We start from the raw sequence: 24,856 nt of genomic DNA, 5'->3' as shown, positions 1-24,856 counted from the left end.
AAATGGAAAGCTGTCCTAACAATCTCCAGACCTGTGGAAAAAATAGATGGACAGGGTGGAGGGTGAAAGTGAGAGGTAGTGAGTGCCCCGTCACTAGAGGTGATCAAGTGCATGCTGTTGGGCCACACTTGGACTTCTGTGGGCGCTAGGCACTTTGCGTTCCATAGACCCGTTTCTTCCATACACAAAATTAAGTATTACTTTATGACCGTGTTGGCATAATGACAGATATAATCCATGCTCGATTACATTCATTTCTTTTCGTCTGACTTTAAAAGACAGGAAGGTGTTTTCCCGGGCCCCTAATAGTCTGATGGGCCTGAGGCATGGTGTCTGCTGTGTGTAAATCAGTCTTGCCTGCTGACTCACGGCCCTGAGTGTTGTGAGGCCAATTCTGATCATGCACTGGTCGGACGGAGGGTGTTGAGGTCAGATGCGTAAACCTCCCCAGGTCTGAGATGCTATTAGGTGAATTCTGCCAAAGCAGAGAAGAGCACCCCAGCTGCTTTTCGAGATTGTCGAGGTGCACGTGTTGCTAACAGCACGAGCTGAGGAACTCTGTTGGAGCTGATTCCATGCCGTGGAAATACGCTCATGGACCCCCATCGTTCGAGGCAGTAGCACCTGAGGCCAGGATCAGGGGCTTGGGGTGGATAAGGAATTAGTGGTTTCTTTTGTTTGATATCCTCCTATTACTGCCTTGTTTAAATGTTGATATTTGGCTAAAAGCATGGATCACTGTTGCGAACCGACCAGAAAGAAATACGAACGTAAGATCTATACATTGGGATTTGATTTGTATTTGGCTGCCCCCACCTCTTTGTCTGATCAGGAACACTATCATGATGGAGGGATGATGCCGTGAGGTGTCACGGGGCATATTTGGCATTTCCTGCGAACAGAACAGCAGGAGAGAAAGCTCAGCATAACCCATTATGCAACAAGAAGTCAAAGGTAAAAACAGGGCCACGGGGGATCCCTTTGCTCGGGCAGCCAAACAAATTCAGAAACACACGAATTCAGAAATCATCTACATCACCATGTTCCTGGCAATCACACAAGTATTTAAGTTTGGTCTCTGTTTTCCAGAACTTTCGGTTTCCTAGGTGCAGTGAGTGCTAAACGTGTCTGGAAAGGGACCTTCGAATCCCTCCATCCCCAGGGGTAGGAGGAAGAGGGACCCAAACTTCACAGAGCTACCACCCCCAACAGCCTGTCCTCTGAGTTACAGCGTATAAAAGGCACAGCCTGAATAAACACTGTCCCAATATCAGGTCCCCCCTTTTTTTTTCATTCCTTTTTTTTTTTTTTATCAGTTCTGATTTCAGCACAAGAAACATCTTTGAAGGGTTGAATGCTTTTGAGATGTATTCCCTCATCAGTCTAAGCTGTGAGTAAGATTGCAAGGGAGGGGTAAATCTAAGAAGGTCCTAACTGGGAGGCGGGGGTGGGAGGTGAGAAATCTAAGGAGATGGCTATGCCCTGAAAAAAAAAAAAAACAAAAAAACAAAAGGAAGTCATGGAAATCTGTTGATTTGGAATGGCAGGGGTAGAGAAAGAGACCTCGTCATGCTGTATCTCTCTATCTGCTGCCTAAAAACCAAAAGAAGCCTTTTCAATCAGGGGTTCATGTGTGCGCGAAAGTCTGTCCAAAGCCTCCTGTCTGCCAGGCCATCCTGGGCATCTTTTTTTCCGGGTGAAGAAAGGGAGTATATTTGGGGAGCTCATCCCGGGAATTCTCACTTGAAGACACGGCTGGGTTTTTCACATCTCTTGTGCAAAAAGAACAAATGTTTTCATAAAGGAGGTGTGTTGTGTTCTGGGGAGACCGAACAGACAAAATAAACAAAACCCACCAACGGCCAATGCCACGTCACTTCCCTTCCGTGGTTCTTCCCAAGGCGGGGATGACACCTCGTTACGGGCTCTTTCAGGACCCACGGCCTCGCTTGTCTAGATCCTCTAGCAAGCAGTCCAGTGCATGAAGAGCCTAGCCTCTCCGGTGCCTCCCCCTGTCCTCCCCCGCAGACGCACCCCCCCCACCCCCTGCTGAATGACACCCCCTAGAAAGAGACCCGCGCATCTCCCTTGTCTATATTTTGCCTCCTCCTCATGACTGCTCTCCTCCTTTGCAGCCTGGCTTCCCCGAAACCAAATGAGTTGTTCTCTAACTGCACCGGAAAATCAGAATTTATTGTACATATGTTTGTGTTCCACTTAATAAAAAAACCTATATTTTAAGATAAACTTTGTTAGTAATTCACGAGGTAAGTGACTATTTATGCTAATCAGGCAGAAATATATTCTCAAGCATAATGCATTACATAAATTTGAATGCAAAATGTTCAATTATGAAGTAAATACAGGTAATGCAAATAATAAATTACCTCTAATAAAAATTATAAAAGATGTGTCTTCAAAGAGAGAGCGGCTTTAACTTACAACTGTGAATTGCTTAAAGAGAAAAGAATTAATAAATGCTGAATTACTCTGATGATTATTTAGCACATAATTCACCTATTCATAACGACTCCTAGTAATCAGACTGGTGTTTCACATTCTCCAATATGAGGCAAGACTGTTTTCTCAGCAATTTTACCCTTATCAGATTATCTCGTCTGATTCTATTAATTTTCTTCCATGGATCTGCTCACAGTGATTTGTGATTTACTTACCCAGCTAACTAAAGACTGTTAAAAGGATTTATCTAACACGAGACCTAAGAACACTATATGTCTTACACCATTCAGTTACTCTGAGCAACTCTTTCCTCAAATCAAGTTAGTTGCTTTCCTGGTGAAATGAGTGGACACTCGTTAGTTCTGCACCGTAAAATCAGTTTCTGGATAAACAAAGAGTTCAGACGCTGCCCTTGATACATCTTGTTCTTTTTAGATTACATATGTCTGATTTTGACATGATATACCTGAGTTGCTATAACTCACAGTCAAGAGAAATATGTTACTTTTGGCGTTGGATCATTGTAATTTGGACATGAACAAGTTTTGTTTTTTTTTTTTCCTTTCTTTTTTCATGAAGTTCCTATGTATGTAGTTTTGCAATCATCCTCTACAGGATTCGACCCATACCCTCCCCCTCCACATTCTTCTATAAATATTCACTGCTTTCAGAAACTTTAATACTACTGGTTTGAATTGGTCAATAATGACAAACGCATGGTTTCTAAATTACTCTATATTGTTCTACAGAGATTACTAGAGTATATATAGCAAGGGGATATTAAGCAGTAAGAAAACACAGTTCATATTGTATTTGGATTAGACTAGCTTGGAAGAAGTGAAACAATGTTCCCAAAGAAGTCTAAAGAAATGTGGCCTTGCTGTAATTATAGAGAATCAAAAATCTGAATAGTACTAATTAAAATGAGAGAGCTCAATTGTTACAAAAGAAACGCCGCTAACAGAGAACTGTAAATGTTTAGACACCCCTGTGAATCACTAGCTAATAAAGCAAAAAGGACAAAAATGAGAATTCAGTTCTAAAAGCACCACTGCTTCCCATCTGAAAAATAATTCTAATCCTCTTTTTTTTTTTCAAGAGAAAATGGGAGACTAAAAGACTGCAATAAGAGAAAGAAAAATACCATAGCTTGACAGGAGCGTACGAAAATAAACCATAAAAAATGTGCAGATAATAATACATTTAGCTGCCCAAACATGGACATTTAATTTCTAGAAATGATATATAATTGCAACAATTAGGTGCACGGCCATGAATCTGTATCCCATGGTCTTCGTCATTAGCAAACTTTGTTTATAAAGGTTGTTTATTTATAAACGTAGCAGTTTCAGTGTTCCTGGCCAAAAACACTTTCATGAGAGGCAGGGATCCTATCTTACAGCTTTTAATGAAAATGTGATGCAAAAGGATAAAAAAAAATTATCACAAACAAAAAAATGCGTCAATAAATACACTTATATTCATTTTCCACGAAATATATAAACTTCAGATTTTTGTGGCTAGTGAGAAAAAAAGGCATAGAAAACTATCACTATGGACCATGCTAAAAGATAGAATATGTTTATGTAATTTAAGCATTTAAGCAGTGGATTTTCCTCTGAATGCATAAGCTATAATCTCTTCACTTCATTACTAGGTAAAATACGGTTTGAGAGGAGGAAAGCAAAGGAATTCTGTTAGGTTGCATAAATATTGACATAGTTTCACTCTTTCTTCCCAACTGGTAATAGACATACTTCATTCCATCCCTACAAAGTGCTCCCATAAAACCAAAACTATCCTTATAAACAGCTTCTCTGCAGCGATAATGAAAAGGAAAAAAGCGCTTTTCTGGAAAACACCAATGGCACTGGCCTCTTAGGGTTATGATGTGCCTACAAACCCTTTGGGGAGTCTCTCATTAGGGATTCTGGGTGTGCTGGAGCTGAAGGCTGCCAGCTTCAAAGAAATTAACACAAGTCTAATCTGGTGTAAGAAGCCAATGAGTGACACCTAAGGTCTCATTATAAATAGTCAAGTATGCCGTGGGGTGGGTGAGAGCAGTTCTGAAGTGCAACGTTCAAGAAGCTAGCTTAATATATGACTAAGTGTCAGAAGTCAGGTTTTCTGAGAATTACTTTTCAGATAAACAAGTTTATAGCACTGCACTTAATCATACTTACTAGAGACATCTCATTTATCACCGAATTACAAGTAACTTTAATTCTATTGATATTGCCATAAAGCCCGTTGAAAATCCATCCTGGGCACTTTTAAAGGGTTTGGGGCCCTGTTACATGGGAGTCATTTGCAAAAGTCTCTGCAAAGCCACACTCGGAAGGCTTCTGTGTCTTCTGGCCTCTTTGTTGACAGTCGAGGGGGACACTGGGGGGAAAAAATGACTCCCGCACCTGCCAACACTCTCCTTAGCCCCTTTCCTACAAGGTCGGGTTCTCGCTCTACAGTCAAACTGATTCTCTGTGCCTCAGTCCCCCTCCCACCTTGGAAAACCAGCTTCTTTGCACTTCATCAACAAAACTGGACAGGGATCAATTTCAACTGACCTTTGCCGAAAGGTGGCGCTGTTGAGGTAAAAATCCAACAATAGTTTTCACTCTTGGATTCTTTTGCAAGCTTTTCAGAATTTTTTTTTTTTTAAGTGCGCCCTCCTAGCGTCTCCCCCTCCCATAAAGTAAAATAAATATGATTAACACCAAATGCATTTCATTAATTGGAGGAATCAACAGTCTCAACATCCAAGTAGGCGGGCTGGTCTTCCAAAAGCTGGGTCGGCTTGGCGCACGCTTGCTTTCCCCCAAATAAATCTCGGTTTCTCCGACTTGCCTATCGCTTTAAAATCTTAGAAACAGTTGTTGGTTCTTTCTTTTCTCTTCTTTTTCTTTCTTTACTTTTTCTTTCTTTCTTTCTTTTTTTTTTTTTTTTTTTGCATAAGCTTTAAATGAATCCATCTAGAAAACTGAATAGTTATTAGCATCTGCAACGGGGAGGGGGAGAGGCAGCCCCCCACCCCACCCCACCCCCACTGTGGGTTTCCGGGCTGGTCGAGAAACCGCGGTTTAAAATTTAACCCTTCGAGGGGAGTTGGGGAAGGCTGGGGTGTTGTTTACCCCCACGTACAAACACCCCCTGCTTCTCTCCAGCGCCAAGTCTGAAATAATTCAGTGAAACGTGAAAGTGCAAAGGGCGCGCGGGACCCTGATAAACAGGAGTCAGATTTCATATGGGGGTGGGTGAGCGTGTGCGTGAGTGTGCGTGTGTCTATGGGGGAGGTGGGGTGAGACAGAGAGAGACAGAGACAGAGACAGAGAGACAAATATGAATCTCTAAGGCCGAACTCGGGCCAGAGGTGGAAGCCCAAGGGCAGAGCCCGGCTGACCAGGCTCTGAGCTTCTGCGGAGTTAACTCGCGTAGGCGTTCGCTCCCCCCATCCTAGGGCACACGACGCCAGCGGGCAGCCAGTGCCCGCGCGTAATGGCCCCCGAACAACTTATCTCCCTTCCTTCAAAGAGGGCGACAAAACGGGCTTTCTCCCCGCGCGGACTCGGAACCACTCGGGCTGCACGCGGAGAAGTGGCGTCCTGCGCGCAGTCGGGACCCTGAGCCCCCAGCACCCTTGCGCCCCCGAGCGCGCGGGCCCCGGGAAGAGGGACAAAGAGTTTGCGCTCTTTGGTTCGAAGGGCCAAGTTTGAGCTCCGGGCACAGCCAACGGCTCGGGGAAGGAAGGTCCCCGGAGCAGACACCTGGGTGCCAAAGGTGGAGCAAAGAGGAAAAGATGCCGAGCGAATTCGCAGTCCCGAGGATGGGGGCTCCCGGGGAGGGGAGACAGGCCATTCCCCCGGCAGAGCGAGGGGAGGGCAAGCCGGCGCTCCGGAAGGCAGGCCTCTCTCGCGCTCCGAAGTAAAGCAAACGGTCCTCCCGGGTTCCCGAAGCCCCTCGGGACTACTCCTTCCCCTCTTGCGCCAAACTTTGCGCCAGGCTTCGCTCCCTCCCTGGGAGGCTGCGGCGCGCAAAGGGTTAAGCCAGCCTGTCCCAGCTGACAGTCAGCTGATTGGGCCCTGATTGACAGCTCCGAAAAGTTTCCTTGTTTCTATCTATTATGCTAATCGCAGCCGCTCTCGCCGCCTCCTATTGGCCTGGAGTACCAGTCAATTTCCCATTTGGACCTGACGTCACACGTGCTATAAAACTCAGCAATTGCTTTAAACTCTTCTTGCTGGATCAGAGGCTTTAAAATCTTTTTTCATCTTCGAGCTGTGGCTCGGGCTGCTCGTCGGCTCGGCCTCCCCCCTTTTGCTCTCTGCCTCGCCTTTCCCCAGGACTTCGCTATTTTGCTTTTTAAAAAAAAAAAAAAAAGGCAAGAAAGAACTAAACTCCCCCCCTCCCTTTCCTCCAGCCGGGCTGCACCTCTGTCTTGCACTTTGCACGGAGAGAGCGCGCGAGGGAGAGAGAGGAAAGGAAAAAAAAAAAAATAAAAAGAGCAGGCAGAAGAGAAGGCGAGAAGCATGAAGTGTTAACTCCCCCGTGCCAAGGCCCGCGCCGCCGGACAGCCGCCCGCCGCGCCTCCAGCCCCGAGCGGCCGCCGCGCGCGCCCCGCCTGCAGCCCGGGCCGGCGAGGCGAGCCCTCCTTATGCAAAGCGCGCAGCGGAGCGGCGAGCGGGGGACGCCGCGCACCCGGCCGGGCTCCTCCGGCTTCGCCGCCGCCGCCGCCGCCGCCGCCGCCACCGCAGCCCGCGGAGGACCTTCCCGAGCCTGAAGCCGCCGGCTCGGCACGCACGGAGGCGAGCAGGCGAGGAGGGGCCGGGGCGAGCGAGCGAGCACATTGGCGTGAGCAGGGGGGAGGGAGGGCGGGCGCGGGGGGCGCGGGCAGGGCGGGGGGTGTGTGCGCGCTCGGAGCTTTCGGGCCAGCCACCGCCGCGCGAGCTAGAAGCGCCCCAGCCCGGCAAGCTGGCTCACCCGCTGGCCACCCAGCACAGCCCGCTGGCCCCTCTCCTGCAGCCCATCTGGCGGAGCGGCGGCGGCGGCGGCGGCGGCGGCAGGAGAATGGCATCAGAACTGGCAATGAGCAACTCCGACCTGCCCACCAGTCCCCTGGCCATGGAATATGTTAATGACTTCGATCTGATGAAGTTTGAAGTGAAAAAGGAACCGGTGGAGACCGACCGCATCATCAGCCAGTGCGGCCGTCTCATCGCCGGGGGCTCGCTGTCCTCCACCCCCATGAGCACGCCGTGCAGCTCGGTGCCCCCTTCCCCCAGCTTCTCGGCGCCCAGCCCGGGCTCGGGCAGCGAGCAGAAGGCGCACCTGGAAGACTACTACTGGATGACCGGCTACCCGCAGCAGCTGAACCCCGAGGCGCTGGGCTTCAGCCCCGAGGACGCGGTCGAGGCGCTCATCAGCAACAGCCACCAGCTCCAGGGCGGCTTCGATGGCTACGCGCGCGGGGCGCAGCAGCTGGCCTCGGCGGCCGGGGCCGGCGGCGCCGGCGCCTCCCTGGGCGGCAGCGGCGAGGAGATGGGCCCCGCCGCCGCCGTGGTGTCCGCCGTGATCGCCGCGGCCGCCGCGCAGAGCGGCGCGGGCCCGCATTACCACCACCACCACCACCACCACGCCGCCGGCCACGGCCACCACCACCACCCGACGGCCGGCGCGCCCGGCGCCGCGGGCAGCGCGTCCGCCTCGGCCGGTGGCGCGGGCGGCGCGGGCGGCGGTGGCCCGGCCAGCGCCGGGGGCGGCGGCGGAGGCGGCGGCGGAGGCGGCGGCGGCGGCGGCGGCGGCGGCGGCGGGGGCGCGGCGGGGGCGGGGGGCGCCCTGCACCCGCACCACGCCGCGGGCGGCCTGCACTTCGACGACCGCTTCTCCGACGAGCAGCTGGTGACCATGTCGGTGCGCGAGCTGAACCGGCAGCTGCGCGGGGTCAGCAAGGAGGAGGTGATCCGGCTGAAGCAGAAGAGGCGGACCCTGAAAAACCGCGGCTATGCCCAGTCCTGCCGCTTCAAGAGGGTGCAGCAGAGACACGTCCTGGAGTCCGAGAAGAATCAGCTGCTGCAGCAGGTCGACCACCTCAAGCAGGAGATCTCCAGGCTGGTGCGCGAGAGGGACGCGTACAAGGAGAAATACGAGAAGTTGGTGAGCAGCGGCTTCCGAGAAAACGGCTCGAGCAGCGACAACCCGTCCTCTCCCGAGTTTTTCATGTGAGTCTGACACGCGATCCCAGCTAGCCACCTTGATAAGTGCTCCGTGGGGGTCCGACTCGGGTGTGGGCTTGCTACTTCCAGAGCCGTGCTCGCCGCCACCTCGCCCCCTCCCCTGCCGAGATAGGCCCCGTGCCCCTGCACACACACACACACACACACACACACACGCGCACACACGCGCGCGCACACAGCCTGCTCCCAGTTGGCGGTGGTGGTGGCTGTTTTTTAATGGGGAGGGAGTGGATGTCTGGCTCATGGATTGCCAATCTGAAATTCTCCATAACTTGCTAGCTTGTTTTTATTTACAAACCGCACCCCCCCCCCCACCATGTTCAAAGATCTCAGCAGAGTTCGTCATGCTCACCTTTGAAGCTGGCATCATTCACAGGTTTTGTTTTTGTGGGGTTTTTTTTTTTTTTTCTTCTTCTTTTTCAGTTCATGAGCTGGTGTTCATTTTCTGTGTGTGTGTGTGTTTTACTTTGGATTTTTTTTTGTTTTTAATTTTACTTTTTTGGAGCTTGCTGTGTTGTTGCCCTTTTTCCCCCCGACCTCCACCCTCACGCTCCTTCCACCCATCTCCTCAGAGATAAAAGAAAAAAAGAAAAAGAAAAAAAAAAAAAAGGCTAAGTTTTTTTTTCCTCCTCCTGAGTTCTTCATATGTGAGATTGAGCTTGCAAAGGAAAAAAAAAAATGTGAAATGTTATAGACGCAGCGCGCTGAGTTCCATCGGGTTTTTTTAGCATTGTTATGCTAAACTAGAGAGAGAGAAAAAAATCCTCATGAACCTGCCACAATCAAGCCCGCATCAACCTTCTGGGTGTGACTTGTGAGTTTTGGCCTTATCATGCCAAATCTGAGAGTTTAGTCTGCCATTAAAAAACTCATTCTCATCTCATGCATTATTACGCTTGCTACTTTGTCTTAGCAACAATGAACTATAACTGTTTCAAAGACTTTATGGAAAAGAGACATTATATTAATAAAAAAAAGCCTGCATGCTGGACATGTATGGTATAATTATTTTTTTTTCTTTTTTTTTTTTCCTTTTGGCTTGGAAATGGACGTTCGAAGACTTATGGCATGGTATTCATACTTTTGTTTTATTGCCTCATGACTTTTTTGAGTTCAGAACAAAGTGCCACCCTAGAGCCTTCTTCCCATGAAAGTTTGCATCCCCCAAACTGCTTTGAGTTACTCAGAACTTCAGCCTCCCATTGGAAATGCACTGAAGGCATTCCTTGTCAAAGATGCCAGGATGGGTTAAAAATCTAACAGTAAAGAACTCTTCATGTTTCCTTTTTAATAAGAATGACACCCCACTTTGGGGACTAAAATTGTGCTGTTGCAGAAAGCAGTCTAAAATTTATTTTTAAAAAAGAAAAAAAAAAAGAATTCTGCCCCGTGATTTTTGGTTTGTTTTATTTTTATTATTATTTTTTTTTTCTTTTTGGCTTTTGGTCATTGTCAAATGTGGAATGCTATGGGTTTCTAGTATATAATTTAATTCTAGTTTTTATAATCTGTTAGCCCAGTTAAAATGTATGCTACAGATAAAGGAATGTTATAGATAAATTTGAAAGAGTTAGGTCTGTTTAGCTGTAGATTTTTTTAAAGATTGATGCACTAAATTGTTTACTGTTGTGATGTTAAGGGGGGTAGAGTTTGCAAGGGGACTGTTTAAAAAAAGTAGCTTATACAAGCATGTGCTCGCAACTTAAAATATAAGTTGGGTATGTGTAGTCTTTGCTATACCACTGACTGTATTGAAAACCAAAGTATTAAAGGGGAAACACCCCTGTTTATATCTGTAGGGGTATTTTACATTCAAAATGTATGTTTTTTTTTTCAAATTTAAAGTATTTGGGACTGAATTGCACTAAGATATAACCTGCAAGCATATAATACAAAAAGAATTTGCAAAACTGTTTAGAACGCTAATACAATTTATGCAGTTATAAAAATGGCATTACTGCACAGTTTTAAGACGATGCAGATTTTTTTACAGTTGTATTGTGGTGCAGAACTGGATTTTCTGTAACTTAAAAAAAAAAATCCACAGTTTTAAAGGCAATAATCAGTAAATGTTCTTTTCAGGGACTGACATCCTGTCTTTAAAAAAAAAAAATGAAAAGTAAATCTTACCACAATAAATATAAAAAAATCTTGTCAGTTACTTTTCTTTTACATATTTTGCTGTGCAAAATTGTTTTATATCTTGAGTTACTAACTAACCACGCGTGATGTTCCTATGTGCTTTTCTTTCATTTTCAATTCTGGTTATATCGAGAGAAAGAATAATCTACAATAATAAACTGCATTTTTTTTTTTGATTCTGTGCTCAGCTTCTTAGTGTGCAGTTTAACTGGGCCCAAAACCGCATTAGAAGTGTAAAATGCATCCTTTTCTCCAGAGGAAGGATTAATGGAGGAGTAGGGAGGCAATCATTCAGGGTGAAACATAGGCTATTCTGTGAGGCTGGGGGAAGGGGGGGGGGGACAGTCCCTTTGAATAATTAGCAATATTTAATATAAATGTAAATTATGACCTCTCAAAATGCCCTTCCCCACAAGTTTTCAGTTTTCAAGTGAGTTGAGACATCATTGCCCTCTGGTGAAAACAAACAAACGAAAATCCCAACCAGAGAGAGTAGGGCCTTCTCAGCATTGCCCTGAGCTTCTGGTCCAACAGCAAGCCCATCTAGAAAGAAATGGGCCTGGCAGACGGGGCTTGGACACATATGCATTTAATGGTAAAGATAAACAATTCTTGCCTTTTCGCTAAAATTGAGTATTTTTCCCTTCTTCCCTTTACACACTATGATTTTCTTGTTAGCAAGGCCTGCCACGACTTAACATCAACACTTTGGACAAATCAAATTGTTTGTTGGTTTTTGGTTTTGGGGGGTTTTTTTGTTTGTTTGTTTGTTTGTAATTTGGAAGGTCATTTGTCTTAAATAGGAACAAGAACCCCCCTCCCCCTTACTTACATAACCCCAAGTACATCTCTGGATTTGAACTGTGTTATTAAATCATACTTCACTGTGAATATTTAGCAGAGGGCTTCTCCACTTAGGCGAGCTGGCAGTGATTTCCAATCACCTTAACTCCAGAAATACAAGCGAGCAGAAAGTAATGCCTTGGTCGAATAAAGGCTGTGCTTTAATTGATGGGTATTTGCCCCCAAAGAGGCTGTGTCAGGAGGCTAACTTAAAAAGATGACTGAGAAAGTCAGTCCAGCCACCTTCCCTAACAGCACTGACCTATTTTAAAATGACACAAATTCATGCAACTAATGTTACAAATCCGTGCAGTTTGCACTCCTAATCAACCTCCCAGAGAATGCTAAAAGAATGTTAGACAAAGCCAACCCTGTTTGCAAAATATAGCCAAACATGATGACTTCTGTTTTATTTTCTTTTCGGGCTTTTGGGGGGTTTTTTGTTTTGTTTTGTTTTGTTTTTTAAGATAATACTGCAACTCTGAACGGAGGCCTTATTTTGCAGAAAACAGGTTGCGCTTGGCGGGGGTGAGCTCTGACCAGTCGATCATCTTGTCTTCCTTCCTCTTTTTCACAGAACGCGAAGACACTATACCCACTGCATTTAGACCTTCCCTTTAGGTGCCAGTTTGGATTGAACTCCTGAATCCACACTTAGTGTAGCTTAACAAAAGTCTTCATGGTACATGCCCTTCTTCGGTGTGCTGAACTTAGCTAGCTGTTCTCTGCTTTGGAGATTTTTGTTTGTTTGTTTTTTCGGTTTTTTTTTTTTTCTCTCTGATTCCCAACGAGGAGATACGCAGTTTCCCCCTGAAGAGGCAGAAATGGAGATACCATTTATGCAAGACGCTCGGCCTCAGAGGAAAGCTTTTAGGCAAACACATTCTCAAAATAAGCCACCCTTAAGCATTTTGTTAGGACTCCACAGGGCAGCTCAGTATCATAAGCGGGGTTTGGCCCCCAACGTTAGAAAGCAGAGAGGCGCTGGCAGAATGGGGTTTGGGTGGCTGGTTTTAAAAGAAGGTTAACTCCTTAGTGAAGGGCAGTTTTAGAGATCACCCTTACTAAAAACTTTGCAGAGTGCTAAGAGTGGCAAATGCGAATGCACGCGTGTGTGTGTGTGTGTTTAACAAAGAAACCCCAAGTTCTACCGAAGTGCCCTTAGCAGAAATAAGTCTCCAAATTAGAAAACAAGAGAGAAATCGTGTAAGGAAATCTAGCTTTCCCTTTCCACTGCATCTGAGTCCTTGTCTAAATAGTGTTCAAATTCCTTTCATTCCACTTACAGAACTGAGCCCACTCGTGAGTTGGAGCCATGAGTGGGATACCCCACGTTTTGGAAGGCCCAGCAATGCGTACCTACCGGTGTAGTCACAACATGAAATTTATGCGCGAACCGTACATTAAAAATGTATTATTATTATTATTTGCGGCCTTGGACGACACCCTGCCCCTGACTTCTGTTTAGTTTCCTTTTTAAAGAAAAATGACTGTGCTAGAGAAGAAAGCTAGCAAAGTCTAACCTCTGTGCTGGTAACTATCCCCCTTGCCTGAAGGTCTTCTCTGCCAACCTAGAGGAAAAAGCGCATGGATGCTTCGGGCTCCACGACGCGAAAAACTAAAGTAGGTGCCATTGTTTTCAGCCTGCAAGATCAGCTTTTAAAAATCCACTGAAATTTAGAGGAGATCTCCATGTCCATTTGTAGGAAGAGAAGGCTCCCAGAAGGTAACAGCTAGCGTTTGGGAAGCGTATGTAGACACACACACTCTAAATAGTACTTTTCCACACTTCATTGTTTCTCTGGCAGATAATGTTACTAAGAAGAAAAAACAAAAATTGCTCGCCTCCCCCTCCCCAAGCGGATGCCATGGGTGGGGAGTTTTAGCCCAGCCGAAGCGGCCTGGCTGTCTGGTAGGCCCTGGATAGTATCGTATTTATCAGTGATGTCGAACGCCTTCATTTATCAGCCATCGCTGGAAGTGAAAACACCGCCCGGCAAAACGCAAAGTTAGTTAAACCACACCCTCCAGGTGCCTTTTTTTCCTCCACTTTGCCGCTCCCAGGCCATTCATAAAATCGCCTCTCTTGTATTTCCCTACTTTATATTTTTTTACCAAAAAAAAAAAAATAATAATAAATAATAAATAAAAAGCGTAAGAACCTTTCCCAATGTATCTGACACGGTCATAGACTGACATCGAAACAGACAGAGATGCCACGTCCTGATCTTGGTGAGGACACGATGTCTGGGTGCCATGATTTTCCGCCTCCATGCCATACCCACCTGGGCCCCTCTCCCAGTGGGAAATTATTTATTATGTAATGCAAGAGTCTAATGCCCTGATCTTTTCTCCCTCCTACCTTTCGCCCAGTAGTTTTTATTTAGTAATGTCAACTCTGGATACTTCTGTTCTCGCACAGGACCTCCCCGATGCCAAACCACCGCTTTCCTGCTAAACACGATGAGCAGCGCAAGCCACAGCCACCTTCACAGACATGGTCTGCAGCAGACCTGTAGGGCTGTGTTCTTAGCGCCTCCCTGTCTGAATAACTAAAGTTGCTTCTGACACAAAGGTTCCCAGACTATAGTACGTTGGGAGGCTTTTGTTGATGTTGCCCTAGCTTTGTTTAGGCCAACTTACTTCCGTATTCACACACTCTTGGCTTTAGAAAACATTCTCCTCTGGTATTCTAGGCCAATCAATATTTTTAAAAGTCTGCTTGCCACACAGGTGTCTCTATTTTTTGCCTGTCGGTAGTTAAAGCCTAACCGAGGTGGATGGGAGGCTAAAATACATGAGTGACAACCTCCAGCCATTCGACTTCCTTGCCAGGGAAACACACAGCCAGGCTCCTGGCCTTACTTTTCATGTAAACACGCATAAAAGGAATTGGGAGGCCAGATTCCTCCCCCTTTAGATGGCTGATTTGAGAGGCTCCCCACTGTGATTTACTTTCATTTGATTTCTAAAAAATAATGTTGCCCCTTTCTATGAAGAAATGTCTTAGTCTTGTTGTTGTTTTAAGGGAAGATTTATCCACAGTGATGGGCTATAATTTCCACCGCTTCTCATTATTCCTGAAGATGCTGAATGAGTTCTTCGGGGTCGGTGTCTTCCTTGCCCTTTCGAGGCAAATAAGGGAAACCTGAAGTTTGTCCTCACTCCGGGCTCGCCCTAAATGGGAAAGATGTCCCAGGTCCAAAGCAGGGCCTACAGTGGCTGTCTGTGTGAGTGATGGTCCAGGGTCCGGACGTCTGAGTCAGGATTTGTTTGTTTGTTTTTGCATTTGTTTTAAAACCCAGCAGGAGCCCTACCCCACCTTCTGATAACCCTGCTTTTCTCACTTTTGATATAAATCTTCAAACCCTAGACATCAAACAGCCCCCAGAAAAGGGGAATTCTCTTCAAGCCTTGCTCCGCCCAGGCTCCTGAACAAACCCAGCTCTGTCTAGCACTTTTTCTCCAGCGGGGGGTAGGGGACAGGGTGAGAGAATTTCAGTCTCCCAGGCTGTCTCATGATTGTTGGGGCATAAAGGAGTACAGTCCTGTAACAATGCGGGAACATCTTTACCCTTTAGAGAGGGACAAAACAGAAAACAAAGCAGATCCAATTGCCCTGTGCAAAGGCATAGCAGGACCCCGGGCTCCTGTTCTTTGCACCCTCTGTGGGCGGTGAGAAATGAGGGTAGCAAGACAGAGTGGTGGGGAGGACTTGGAAGGCAAGACTCCCGGGAATAATCCCAGTGGCCAGTCAGAATTTCACTTGCTCGCTGGCTAAGGACAGGCCCAGCGTTCACAGGGGCCAGGTGCAAACAAGGTCTGACGGCCCGTTTCCTTTTCCCAAACAGCTTCAGCGCTCACACCCAAACTGAGCAATCAGGGGAAATTGTCACTGTCTCAATGCTGGGACCTTTGTAAAGGTATCAGTCTGCCATTTTACAGCGGTGACATTTTGGATCAGACAGACATGTTCTGGCAAAACGTATAGGGTCCCCTGGTAGGTTTTAGGAGGTCACGGCAGTTTTTATTGTTTCAATCTGAAAGCACTTGGTGTGTATGTGTGTTTTCCGGAAGTTTGCCCGCTGTAGTAAGGCCGAGAAAGAAAGAACACGTCCGTAGCACACGGAAATCAGATCTTTATATGAATTTTGCATCGGACTTGCACAGTTTGAGGACGCTCACAAAACACATTTGCCACAGAGAGGCTATGAGTGGAATGACAGTCCCTTACTCAGAGCATAATCATCTCCTGAGCACCTCTTCCTCTGTTCAACAAAATTCATTTTCCTCTCCTTTCTTTTTGTCAAATAACAATTTCACCCCCCCCCCATAATTAGGACTTTGGATTGCAAAATCACATTCCTCTCTTCTCCACAGATTCTTGGATCTTTAGTGTCGATTAGAAAGGGGCATTAATTCAAGAAGGGAGGATGAGGGAGGGGTGTTTGTGGACATTCGGGAAGAGGAGGGCAGGAGAGGAAATAGTTCTGTGCTCACCCCCCACACCCCTCGGCCCCCGCCCAGCCCAGGCCTGGGTGTGAGCTACACGCTGGGGATGTGGATTCTGAGCTGATTCTAAATATTCTGATGACCAACCTTGAGCATTTCCAAGCTAAGATTCCAAAACATGGTTTTTCCTTGTGGTCGGTGGTTTCAGTCAGGGGATAGGAGAGGCCATGAAGCCTTACAGAACCGGGCAGAGACGCGTGAAAACCGCTCTTCTGTGAGAATCCCCAAGGATGGCTGCGAAGGGGATCCTGGGCTGAAAAGTCCGGTCGGTGGTGCAGATTCCCTTTTGCAGCCAGAATTTGCCCCTGTCCCCCGTAAGTGGGTCCCTGGCCTTCTTTGAGGGCATTCTCCAGAAGGAATGCTCTGAGGGTCTCGGAGTGGATAGGCCATCCCAAACTAGGCCAGAGGAGCAGAGAACAGGAGGGGTCTGATGTGCAGGGCTGGGGAGTAGTGCTCTCAGAAGCCAGCCTTCGCTTAAGATCCCAATCCAGGGATCAAAGCTAGGTCAGTCCCAGGGCCCCACCTCACCCCAGAAGTGATCTGCTTGCAGGGTGACTGAAAAGGGACTGGCAGACCCCGAGATCCCCATGATTCCTAAGTAGAATTACCCATGTCCTGAGCTCCAGGGCTTTGGCCTCTTATCACCTGACCCTTGCCCCATTCCAGTGCCCTCTCTGTAATCATTACCACCTCTTTCTCCCAGGCCTAGTTGCCCAGGGCCATCAGAGAGTCGGAGGTCATTGCCCTTGGGCCAGAAGGCAGTGCCCAAGCTAAGGTCGTGGTCAAAGTCCCTCCTGCCCCAGTTTAGGTGTGGCCAAACCCAGGGCTGGAGAGACGGGCTGGCGAGCTTGGATGGGAGAGGAGCTGGGAGGTGGCTCTGGAACGTTCAGCACCAGCTTCGGCCTCTGGTGCCAAGGGTCTTGAAGCCTGGACTGCAGGAGATGAAGGCCCTGGAGCATGCTGAGGTTGTCCACCTCTGGGCTTCCTCTCCCGCCACCCCCCCCCGCCCCGCCCCCCTGCACACAAACACTCTGTTCTCACCCTGTCTCTGTATACACTCTTCGGGGCCCATTGCCCTGGCCACCACTGCCCGGACCTGACTGCTGGGGAGTCGTGGGGCCAGGTATGTGCCCCAGGCTCCTGGGTCGCGGCTGGGACCAGGCTGGGCAAGGCAGGTGCTGAACAACAGAAGGCAGGAACCGCGGGGGCGGGTCCTGGAGGCTGCCTGAGGTCACCGGGCCGTCCCTGCTCTCCCCAGACCCGAGGCTGCGCCCGCCGGGGAGGCTAGAGCTCCTGGATGCCGGCCACCGGGCTCCCCTCGGAGAAGCCCAGGATACCTCCCCGGCGCCCGGGGGCGCTAACCGCGGCGGTCCCCAGCGCGCCCCTGTGCCCCGCGCCCATCAGGCGCGCACGCCCCAGCAGGGGCCTCGGATTTGTATTGGAATTTGGTTTATTTTCCAAGAGGACTGCCCTGGCCAGAGTGGAGCGCCAGGGGACATCAAAACTGTCAGCTCTTCGGCGCTCCCCGGTGGGCGCAGAGGGAGGGAGCCTGATTCGGCCCTAAAAGGCTCCACCCCTCACCTTGGGACCCCCACCCCACCCGCCAGCGGACCCAGGAGCTTGAAGATCATCGGCTCCAGATCATTTGATTTTTTTTTTTTTTCTCTATTAATTTCCCGGCCTATTTTTTCAGATCTGTCTTTTTTCCTGCTCTGGTTAGAGAGAGGAGGGAAAAGAGAAAGAAAGAAGGAAACACAGATAGCAAGTTTTACAGGCTTCCCAGAGATCTCTGTATGGTTGGGGTTTCCCGTGGTATGGTTTGATGTTCCTTACACAGGAAAGCGAGTCAAGCCAACTTTGTTAGGATTTCGACAGCAGTCCCACCAAGAGGGTCCTGCTTGCTTTCGCGGATTTAACACCGTGCTCCAGGCCAATCTGGGGCGCTCAGGCACCGTTTTACCACCACAGATTTTAAAAGCACTAATTTCAGAAAGGAGTCCTCCCATGTAGGGCCTTTTACTTATGGGGACCCTCAGTTTTTTAGATCCACAAATACGGAGGCAAGGAACATTACACTTTCTTAAATAGATGTGTCTTTTCTTTTTCCGTCCCTCCAGGATGGATTTGGTAATGTGCAGAAAAATATGTTAAAACTGAAACAATGATCTCAGCATCTGAGACAGTTTTACACCGTCAGATTGCACTAAAGTCCCTTTTGATAGAAAGGGGGGGGGGACCTTGGTAAATGCAACATATTCTTTGACCTGCCATTTATCTATCTATCAATCTGTCTATGACCCATCTATCTACCTACCAATCTGGGGAACCCTTTAACGCACTGTAGAGGGAGAAGCGACTGAAAGATCAATCTGCAGTTTCCACATTATAAAATAAACACGATCACATGACAGTGAATCCCTCTACTCCGTAATTTTGTAGGCATGAGCAAACCTACTCTGAAATGTCTGTCTTAGGGTGATTTACCCATAAATCCTTCGCCTACTTGGGGCGATGCGGGGCCGTGCAGAGACACATGCTGACCATCCACAGCGTATTTTCAGGGTGCCCGGTCCATGTTAATTCCCTGAGCTGTGTGGGCACCCAGACCTTTTAAAATCTCCCTTGGAACATCACTGCATGTTCCTATGCTATTTAAAAATACTATTTAATCATTAGGTGAATGTCTCCAACTGTTGGAGGCTCTGCACTAACAGACGTCTGGCCTGGATGACACAATGGTGGTCCGGCTCGAAAGCCTCCGCTTTGGAGAACCCCTTGCCCCCACCACTCTTCCCCAGATGACTAGCCTGGGTAAAGCTGATGAGAACAGAGAAGCCGCATTGGCTTTTGGACTCTATTCAGGTGTAGGCACAGAATCTCTCTCCCCCGCCCTTTTGAAAGTAAATGCCTTGATAACAGGATGGGCTGCCCGGATGGCCAAAGAGTAGAGGTCATCTTGAGGAAAATGACACCAATGATCTAAAAAGGACATCTACTTTATGAGATTGCAGGCGAGATGCCAAATATTACATTTAATGAGGCCTGATTCTTTTTCTCCAAAAATAACAGAGACTGTCAATGAGACTGTCAGGAAGACAGAGGAGCATTTTGCAAAGCCTATGTTCAATTATTGCTTTGTAATATTTTTCTAAAATTGAAAAACGCCTCACAAGTATATGATCTCATGTAAATACTCCTTGAAGAAGCTTAACATATGTTTGCACTGCCCCAAAGGAATTACAAAAATATTCTTTCCGCAATCTCTTAAGCTTTTAAACTATTCACTTGCATTTCTTAAAGAATCTGTTTTTCCTGAAGTTTTTTTTTTTTTTTAAACGGGGCGGTGGGGAGGGGGAACCTTAAATAGAAAGGGGTTTTTGTTTGTTTGTTTGTTTGTTTGTTTGTTTTTTTAGAGATTAGCCCTCGGAACTTCAAATGAAGAACAATTGATGTTAGTGCTAACATTTCCAGGTTTTTAACTTCGTGTTTTCTGTTTCCTTTTTTTTTGTTGTTGTTGGCATAGAAATAATATATTTAGCAAAGATTAATAGATACTATTACACGAAGAAAAGTAGTCTGTACTATAAGATTTTGAAGGTATTTCTAACAAGATGTGTGAATGGAGACCCATGATGTGTTCGGGGCAGCTCTGACAGAAAGAAGAGCACAAACGTGTTTGTCCAGGTGTTTTAATGCATAATTATACCATCCAGAGAAGGGGCATTTGAAATAACCGGCGAGTTACGCTCAATGAAAATTTAAAGACAGATTCTACGGGCAGTTACAGTAGCCTACAGATTTGAGCATGTGTATATGTATAGTGAATTTGTTCGTACCCGTGATAATTTGGAGTTTACCAAATGAAAGTGTGGGGGATTAAAGGGAAATAAGCGAGTATCCATCTTGGAAGAAAAATATCAGATTGACTTACTGGTTTATGGCAGTTATTGTACACAGATTCTCTGTAACCATGTTGAATTTTTAACGTTAGATTTTAAATATATTTTGACAGTCTGAACTTGTATGGTGTGACTAACTATAGGGAGAAATGACAGGTCTGCTTTGTTATTAAGCTGCTGTCTGGAAAATATTGGACTCTGTACAGTAAATGATAATTATTTTGCCACTTACATTAGTGCGGCTAATAGCAATAAGGGTTTTTTGAACCATAGAGAGCTAACTACTTTGAATTACTGTGCTTTGTTATTCACTGTGAGGCAAGAGGCCTTTTTTTTTTTTTTAAAGCAACCTCATTTTCATATCCTGGTTTTAAGAATTCCCTGCTACTAATTTAAACAGAGAGGAAGTTAATAAATAAAAGGGTGGTATCTGAACGTTTCTATTTGTTGAGAGAACGTTTGTAGTTAAGGTCAGTGGTACCAGCAGAATAGACCAGAGCAAGGAAGGAGGAGGGGGGAAATGGAAGAGAATGTGCCCTAGCAAAGATCCAGGGGAAGGGGGACCAGTTGGGCTCCCAGAGGGATGGGCTTCAAAGCTGGACTTCAAAGCCGATCCAGACTGTCAGGCGAGTAAGTATCTCTATATCTCAGCTTCCTTGGGGTCAGAGCCGTAGTCAGAGGGGGTGACCTTGCCTTGCGTGCCATTCTCTTCTGTGTGAACCCCTCCTCTGGCAGGTCTGAGGCCAGGATGCCAAAGCAAGTGGACCTAAATCCCTCTTCCTTGGGTCTAATTCTGCCTTTTTCATAGATAGCTAGGCTGCCTTTGACGTACTGTCCTTGAAACCTTCTTCATGGTTATTAATTACCCTTTGTTTATTTTAATATATTTACTAAATCAGGTACCCAAGGGAATCCTCTACATCAGTGATGTGAAAAACCCTGTTGCCTGAAGTCAAAGAGGTACATCTTGATTTCTGATTTGCATGTGCTCGTTTGAATAACTTTTCCGTGAGGGAGGAAGCAAGCAAGCAAGGAATGCTGATAATTTCTTAGGTGTGAAAAGCTCCTGCTTTGGTAATTGTTGTCTCTGGGTTTCCCACCTAACTGAAACGGTGATCCGGGGGGCTGAAGGGGAGATCCAAGTATGCGGGACCAGCATGCATGTATTTCTGCATTTATCTCATTACATAGGTGTGGTGGACAGAGTAATCGATTGGGTTTGAGGAAACCTCACATCTTTCGCCTTCACCAGCATGCATCTCCTGACACTCATGGAGCCAGGCCTGATGTTAGAACATCACGCATTTTGGGTGAAGCTGTACAACTTGCATCCGTGGTCGTTGGCCAGCTTTCCCTGGGCCTCGTAAACATTCCAAATTTGTAGACTCTTAGGATTCACTCCATACTCACATTTGGAAAGTTTGGTGTCCCGTCAAAACACAGTATGTCCCCCACCCCCACCCCCGTATCCAAATGTGACTTTGGAGCCACTGCCCGCTTCGATTATAGGCAGAAGGAAAGAGTGAGAGACGGGTGGGAGGCAGAAATCTCATTCTCAGCTAAAAAGAAAAAAAGAAAAGAAATTAAGGTATTTAAATCAGTTCTCAATTGTAAGCATCCCAGAGTGACTTTAATAATGAAACCTCTTCGTTTAGAAAGTGAGTCTGACACTTGTACCCCAACAATTATTTAGTGTCATTGTTTTATGTGTTCTTGTGACCTTTTATTGGCTAATGGAACAAAGTTTGATTTTTTTTTTTTTATTAAAAACTTGCTTGCTGACAAATCTGCATGAAATACAGTTTTTGATTTCTAGAGAAACTGAGGAGGGGGGCAAAAGTCACACTGTCAAAATGCTACTCTTTGCGAAGGAGACACTTTAAGGATCCAATGAATCTGAGAGTGTTGGAAACCAGAACCCTACTTTCTCCCATTATTCAAAAATAGTGTCAGATTGCTTACTTTTACACACTGCTTGAATAACCTGACTGTGAATATTTAACTATGATTTCTTTCCTAGCCTTGCACGGAATTAACCTTTTCCTGAATAGCTCTCGCACACAGATTTTACCTTGATGTATATGTACCTTGGGGATTAATCTGAGTGTCCACACAGTTCCAATACTTTATTCCTCTCGTTTTCATTCCCGTCTTTTGTCTGTGTCTTTATAATTGCAATTTGAAAGCCATCTATTAAATGTGATGATCTAGGCCCACTGGCAGGTTTTGGTACATGGAAACCATCCATTCTGAGCAAAGAGTTAATGAACTTTTAAGGCAAGGTTCACACTGGTCCTGACCCTCCTGGTAATTTTTCATATAAGGTTACGGGTGGGAGAGAAATCAAATTTCATCTGTGAATTTGATTGACAGGTGAGAGCAAGGAAGAGAAAGGCATTTGGTCAGATGGGGAATCTTGGGGTAGGAGGACAATTCCTCTGAGTTACTCCGGGATATTAGATATTATAAGCGGATATATGAAAAGTTCAATACTTGATACTCTGGGGAGAGTTACTTAGTGTATATTCAGAGAGTCACTTTGGCTAAGGGATTTTCGTAGTGAAAGTCAAAAATGGAGAGCTGCTAGCTTTCTTCTCTCTTGCTAATTTCCACTATGTACAGCGGGTGGCTCATTTCTGGCAATTTTCTAGCTAGAGTAGGAAAATTAAATCACACACCATTTGGGAAGTCATTTAATTACCTTTCATTTCTTCTCAGAAACACAGTCTGGATTATATTATGGTTCTTGGGCCTATTACCAAATATTCATCTTAAGCAGTATCACAAAAAGATTAAATTCTCCTTTGCTGCAGCACCTCCGATCCTGACTCGCATTTTCTGTAGGTGCATGTTATATCTTAAGGGGTGCAAATCTACCCAAATTGCATGGTTTATCAAGATCGTGCCTTCTAAGGAAGGTCTTCTAACACGAACGTCCACAGAGACCGCTGCTGTTGGATGTAACAATTTCCAAGCTTAGCATCCTTGGGTGACGTGATGTTAGCGCCTTGGCCATGGAAACAAGTGATGATGTTGCTCGACCCTAATAATACCAAAGGTGGCTTTGGAATCTGCCTTAGGGACTGTCCCTCAGCTTGAATTAACTAACCCAACTGCCCCTGGTTTGCACCAATGTTGAAAGTAGGACTTCAAGACATGTTCTTTCGTCTTGTGTGCTGTAACACTGATTTGGAAGGTGGTGATGGATCTTAGCCTGCTCATGTCTATGCTCTGCCCATTTCAGATGTTCCTGACATTGGCTAAGACCCATCCGGAAGCAACCAAGCCTTACAGAGCTGCCTCGGGGCAGGGCAGGTGGGATAACATACATAGGGGAGAGGCCCATTTGTAGCTTTCCTGTCGCCTATGGGAGAAGCTGATGGAACTTGTATAAATAGTGTTTCCTGGGTTCGAAGTACCCATCAGTTTGTTTGGTTTTTTTCCTCCCCTCTAGTCTTACACTTAGCTGAGTGGACATGTTTTATCCTGACTGTACCTATGCCAATCTGAATGCAAAGAAATGTAAGGAAGGGTTCATTGTTTTATGAACTGGGATAAAAACCAAAAATGAAACGAAACCAAGCAAAGACAGTAGAAGTGTTCAGAAATCTTTTTATTTTGTATAACTTGACTTCCCGTGTTGCCCATGAATCATCTAGAGAAATACAGCGCAAAGCATGGTTTCCCGATGCCCAGTGTCCACGTGGGGGCCTTAGCACAGCTGTTTCATTCAAACATAAAATGAAGTATGTCATAACCATGTTTCCCTTGCAGAGCCCGTCAAAATCTTTTAACAGAAATGGTGAATCAGGTGTCCTCATGCAAAGGACATGTGAAAACACAGACTGTAAGTTCTGAATTCTTGGTGCCTCTGTTTAGAAAGCCCAAGTGAGAACAGTGGCTGGTCTTGACTCTGTCTTCATCACAGGCCCCTCAGGGCTTCTAAATACTCCGGTTTTAAAGTACGCCCTCCATACCCCCAGGCAGCAAGGAACAGAGTGCTGTCTTACATGCAGACTTGGAGCGGACCAATCCATCAAAAGTTCCATGAGTGTGACTTAAGCGAATTACATCAATGGATTTGTTGGCACTGAGAAAAAAAAAGGGGGGGGGGGGAATACTTTCGCTTGAAGTGTTTATTCCGCGGACTTACTTGTTTGTTTGCTGTTTGTTTATTTAGGTCATGCTCCCACATAACCACCGTCTCACCCCCTTTCTAGACAAAGCCTGCCTAATGTTCTTTCGGTGGGGACTGGCCCCCTCCTGGGCTGATGTAATCAATCGGGGCAGGTAGAGGATAACGAGCCATATCAAGTCATATTTTCCGAGAGCTCTAGGATACTCTTGAGGGGGCAATTTAAAGAAAGAAATGGTATGCATTTAGGGGGGAAGAAAGGGAAGAAAGAGTTTTTGCAACAAGTACGGCACTCGTGACTTAAAACAAAGCCATGCTCCTGTAAAAGAGTGTTCCCGCTGAAAGCACACATTCAGTCATTCACCTGCCAGAGCCTCAGATTTACTGCTGCCGTTCGCAGATGCCAGTGCTGAAACCCTCTTCACCTGCGGACTGCTGAATCTTCCATTTCCTCCATCCAAAAGTCACAGTCAAGTTGTTGTTTAGTGTCTGCATTGTTTTTGCTTTTCCTGGCACCTAATGAAACTATCAGCAATAAATGAGCTAAGCAGAAGGGCTGGTTTTGATTTTGATTTTGTAATTTTTTTTTTTTATTTTTTGGTCTTTTTGCAATATTTGGAAAAGGCTGGGACAAGGGT

General features: G+C 46.4%; 1 protein-coding gene across 2 annotated transcripts; it reads left to right on the top strand.

Moving 5' to 3' along the window:
• The first annotated feature begins 7,347 nt into the window (after positions 1–7,347).
• On the top strand, positions 7,348–24,771 carry MAF (MAF bZIP transcription factor). 2 transcript variants are annotated; one of them, XM_060651903.3, is made up of 3 exons: positions 7,348–8,672; positions 20,983–21,043; positions 23,328–24,771. In XM_060651903.3, the coding sequence occupies exons 1-2, from the start codon at positions 7,522–7,524 to the stop codon at positions 21,014–21,016; spliced, it is 1,185 nt and encodes a 394-aa protein (XP_060507886.1). In that variant the 5' UTR covers positions 7,348–7,521; the 3' UTR covers positions 21,017–21,043; positions 23,328–24,771. The 2 variants fall into 2 exon arrangements, with proteins under 2 accessions (XP_060507886.1, XP_060507887.1); XM_060651904.3 differs by lacking the exon at positions 23,328–24,771 and adding an exon at positions 21,275–21,666.
• The last annotated feature ends 85 nt before the right edge of the window (positions 24,772–24,856 follow it).

This window comes from Panthera onca, chromosome E2 (assembly GCF_046562875.1).
Source record: "Panthera onca isolate mPanOnc1 chromosome E2, mPanOnc1 haplotype 2, whole genome shotgun sequence".
Taxonomy (NCBI): domain Eukaryota; kingdom Metazoa; phylum Chordata; class Mammalia; order Carnivora; family Felidae; genus Panthera; species Panthera onca.
This window is presented reverse-complemented; position numbering and strand designations above follow the sequence as displayed.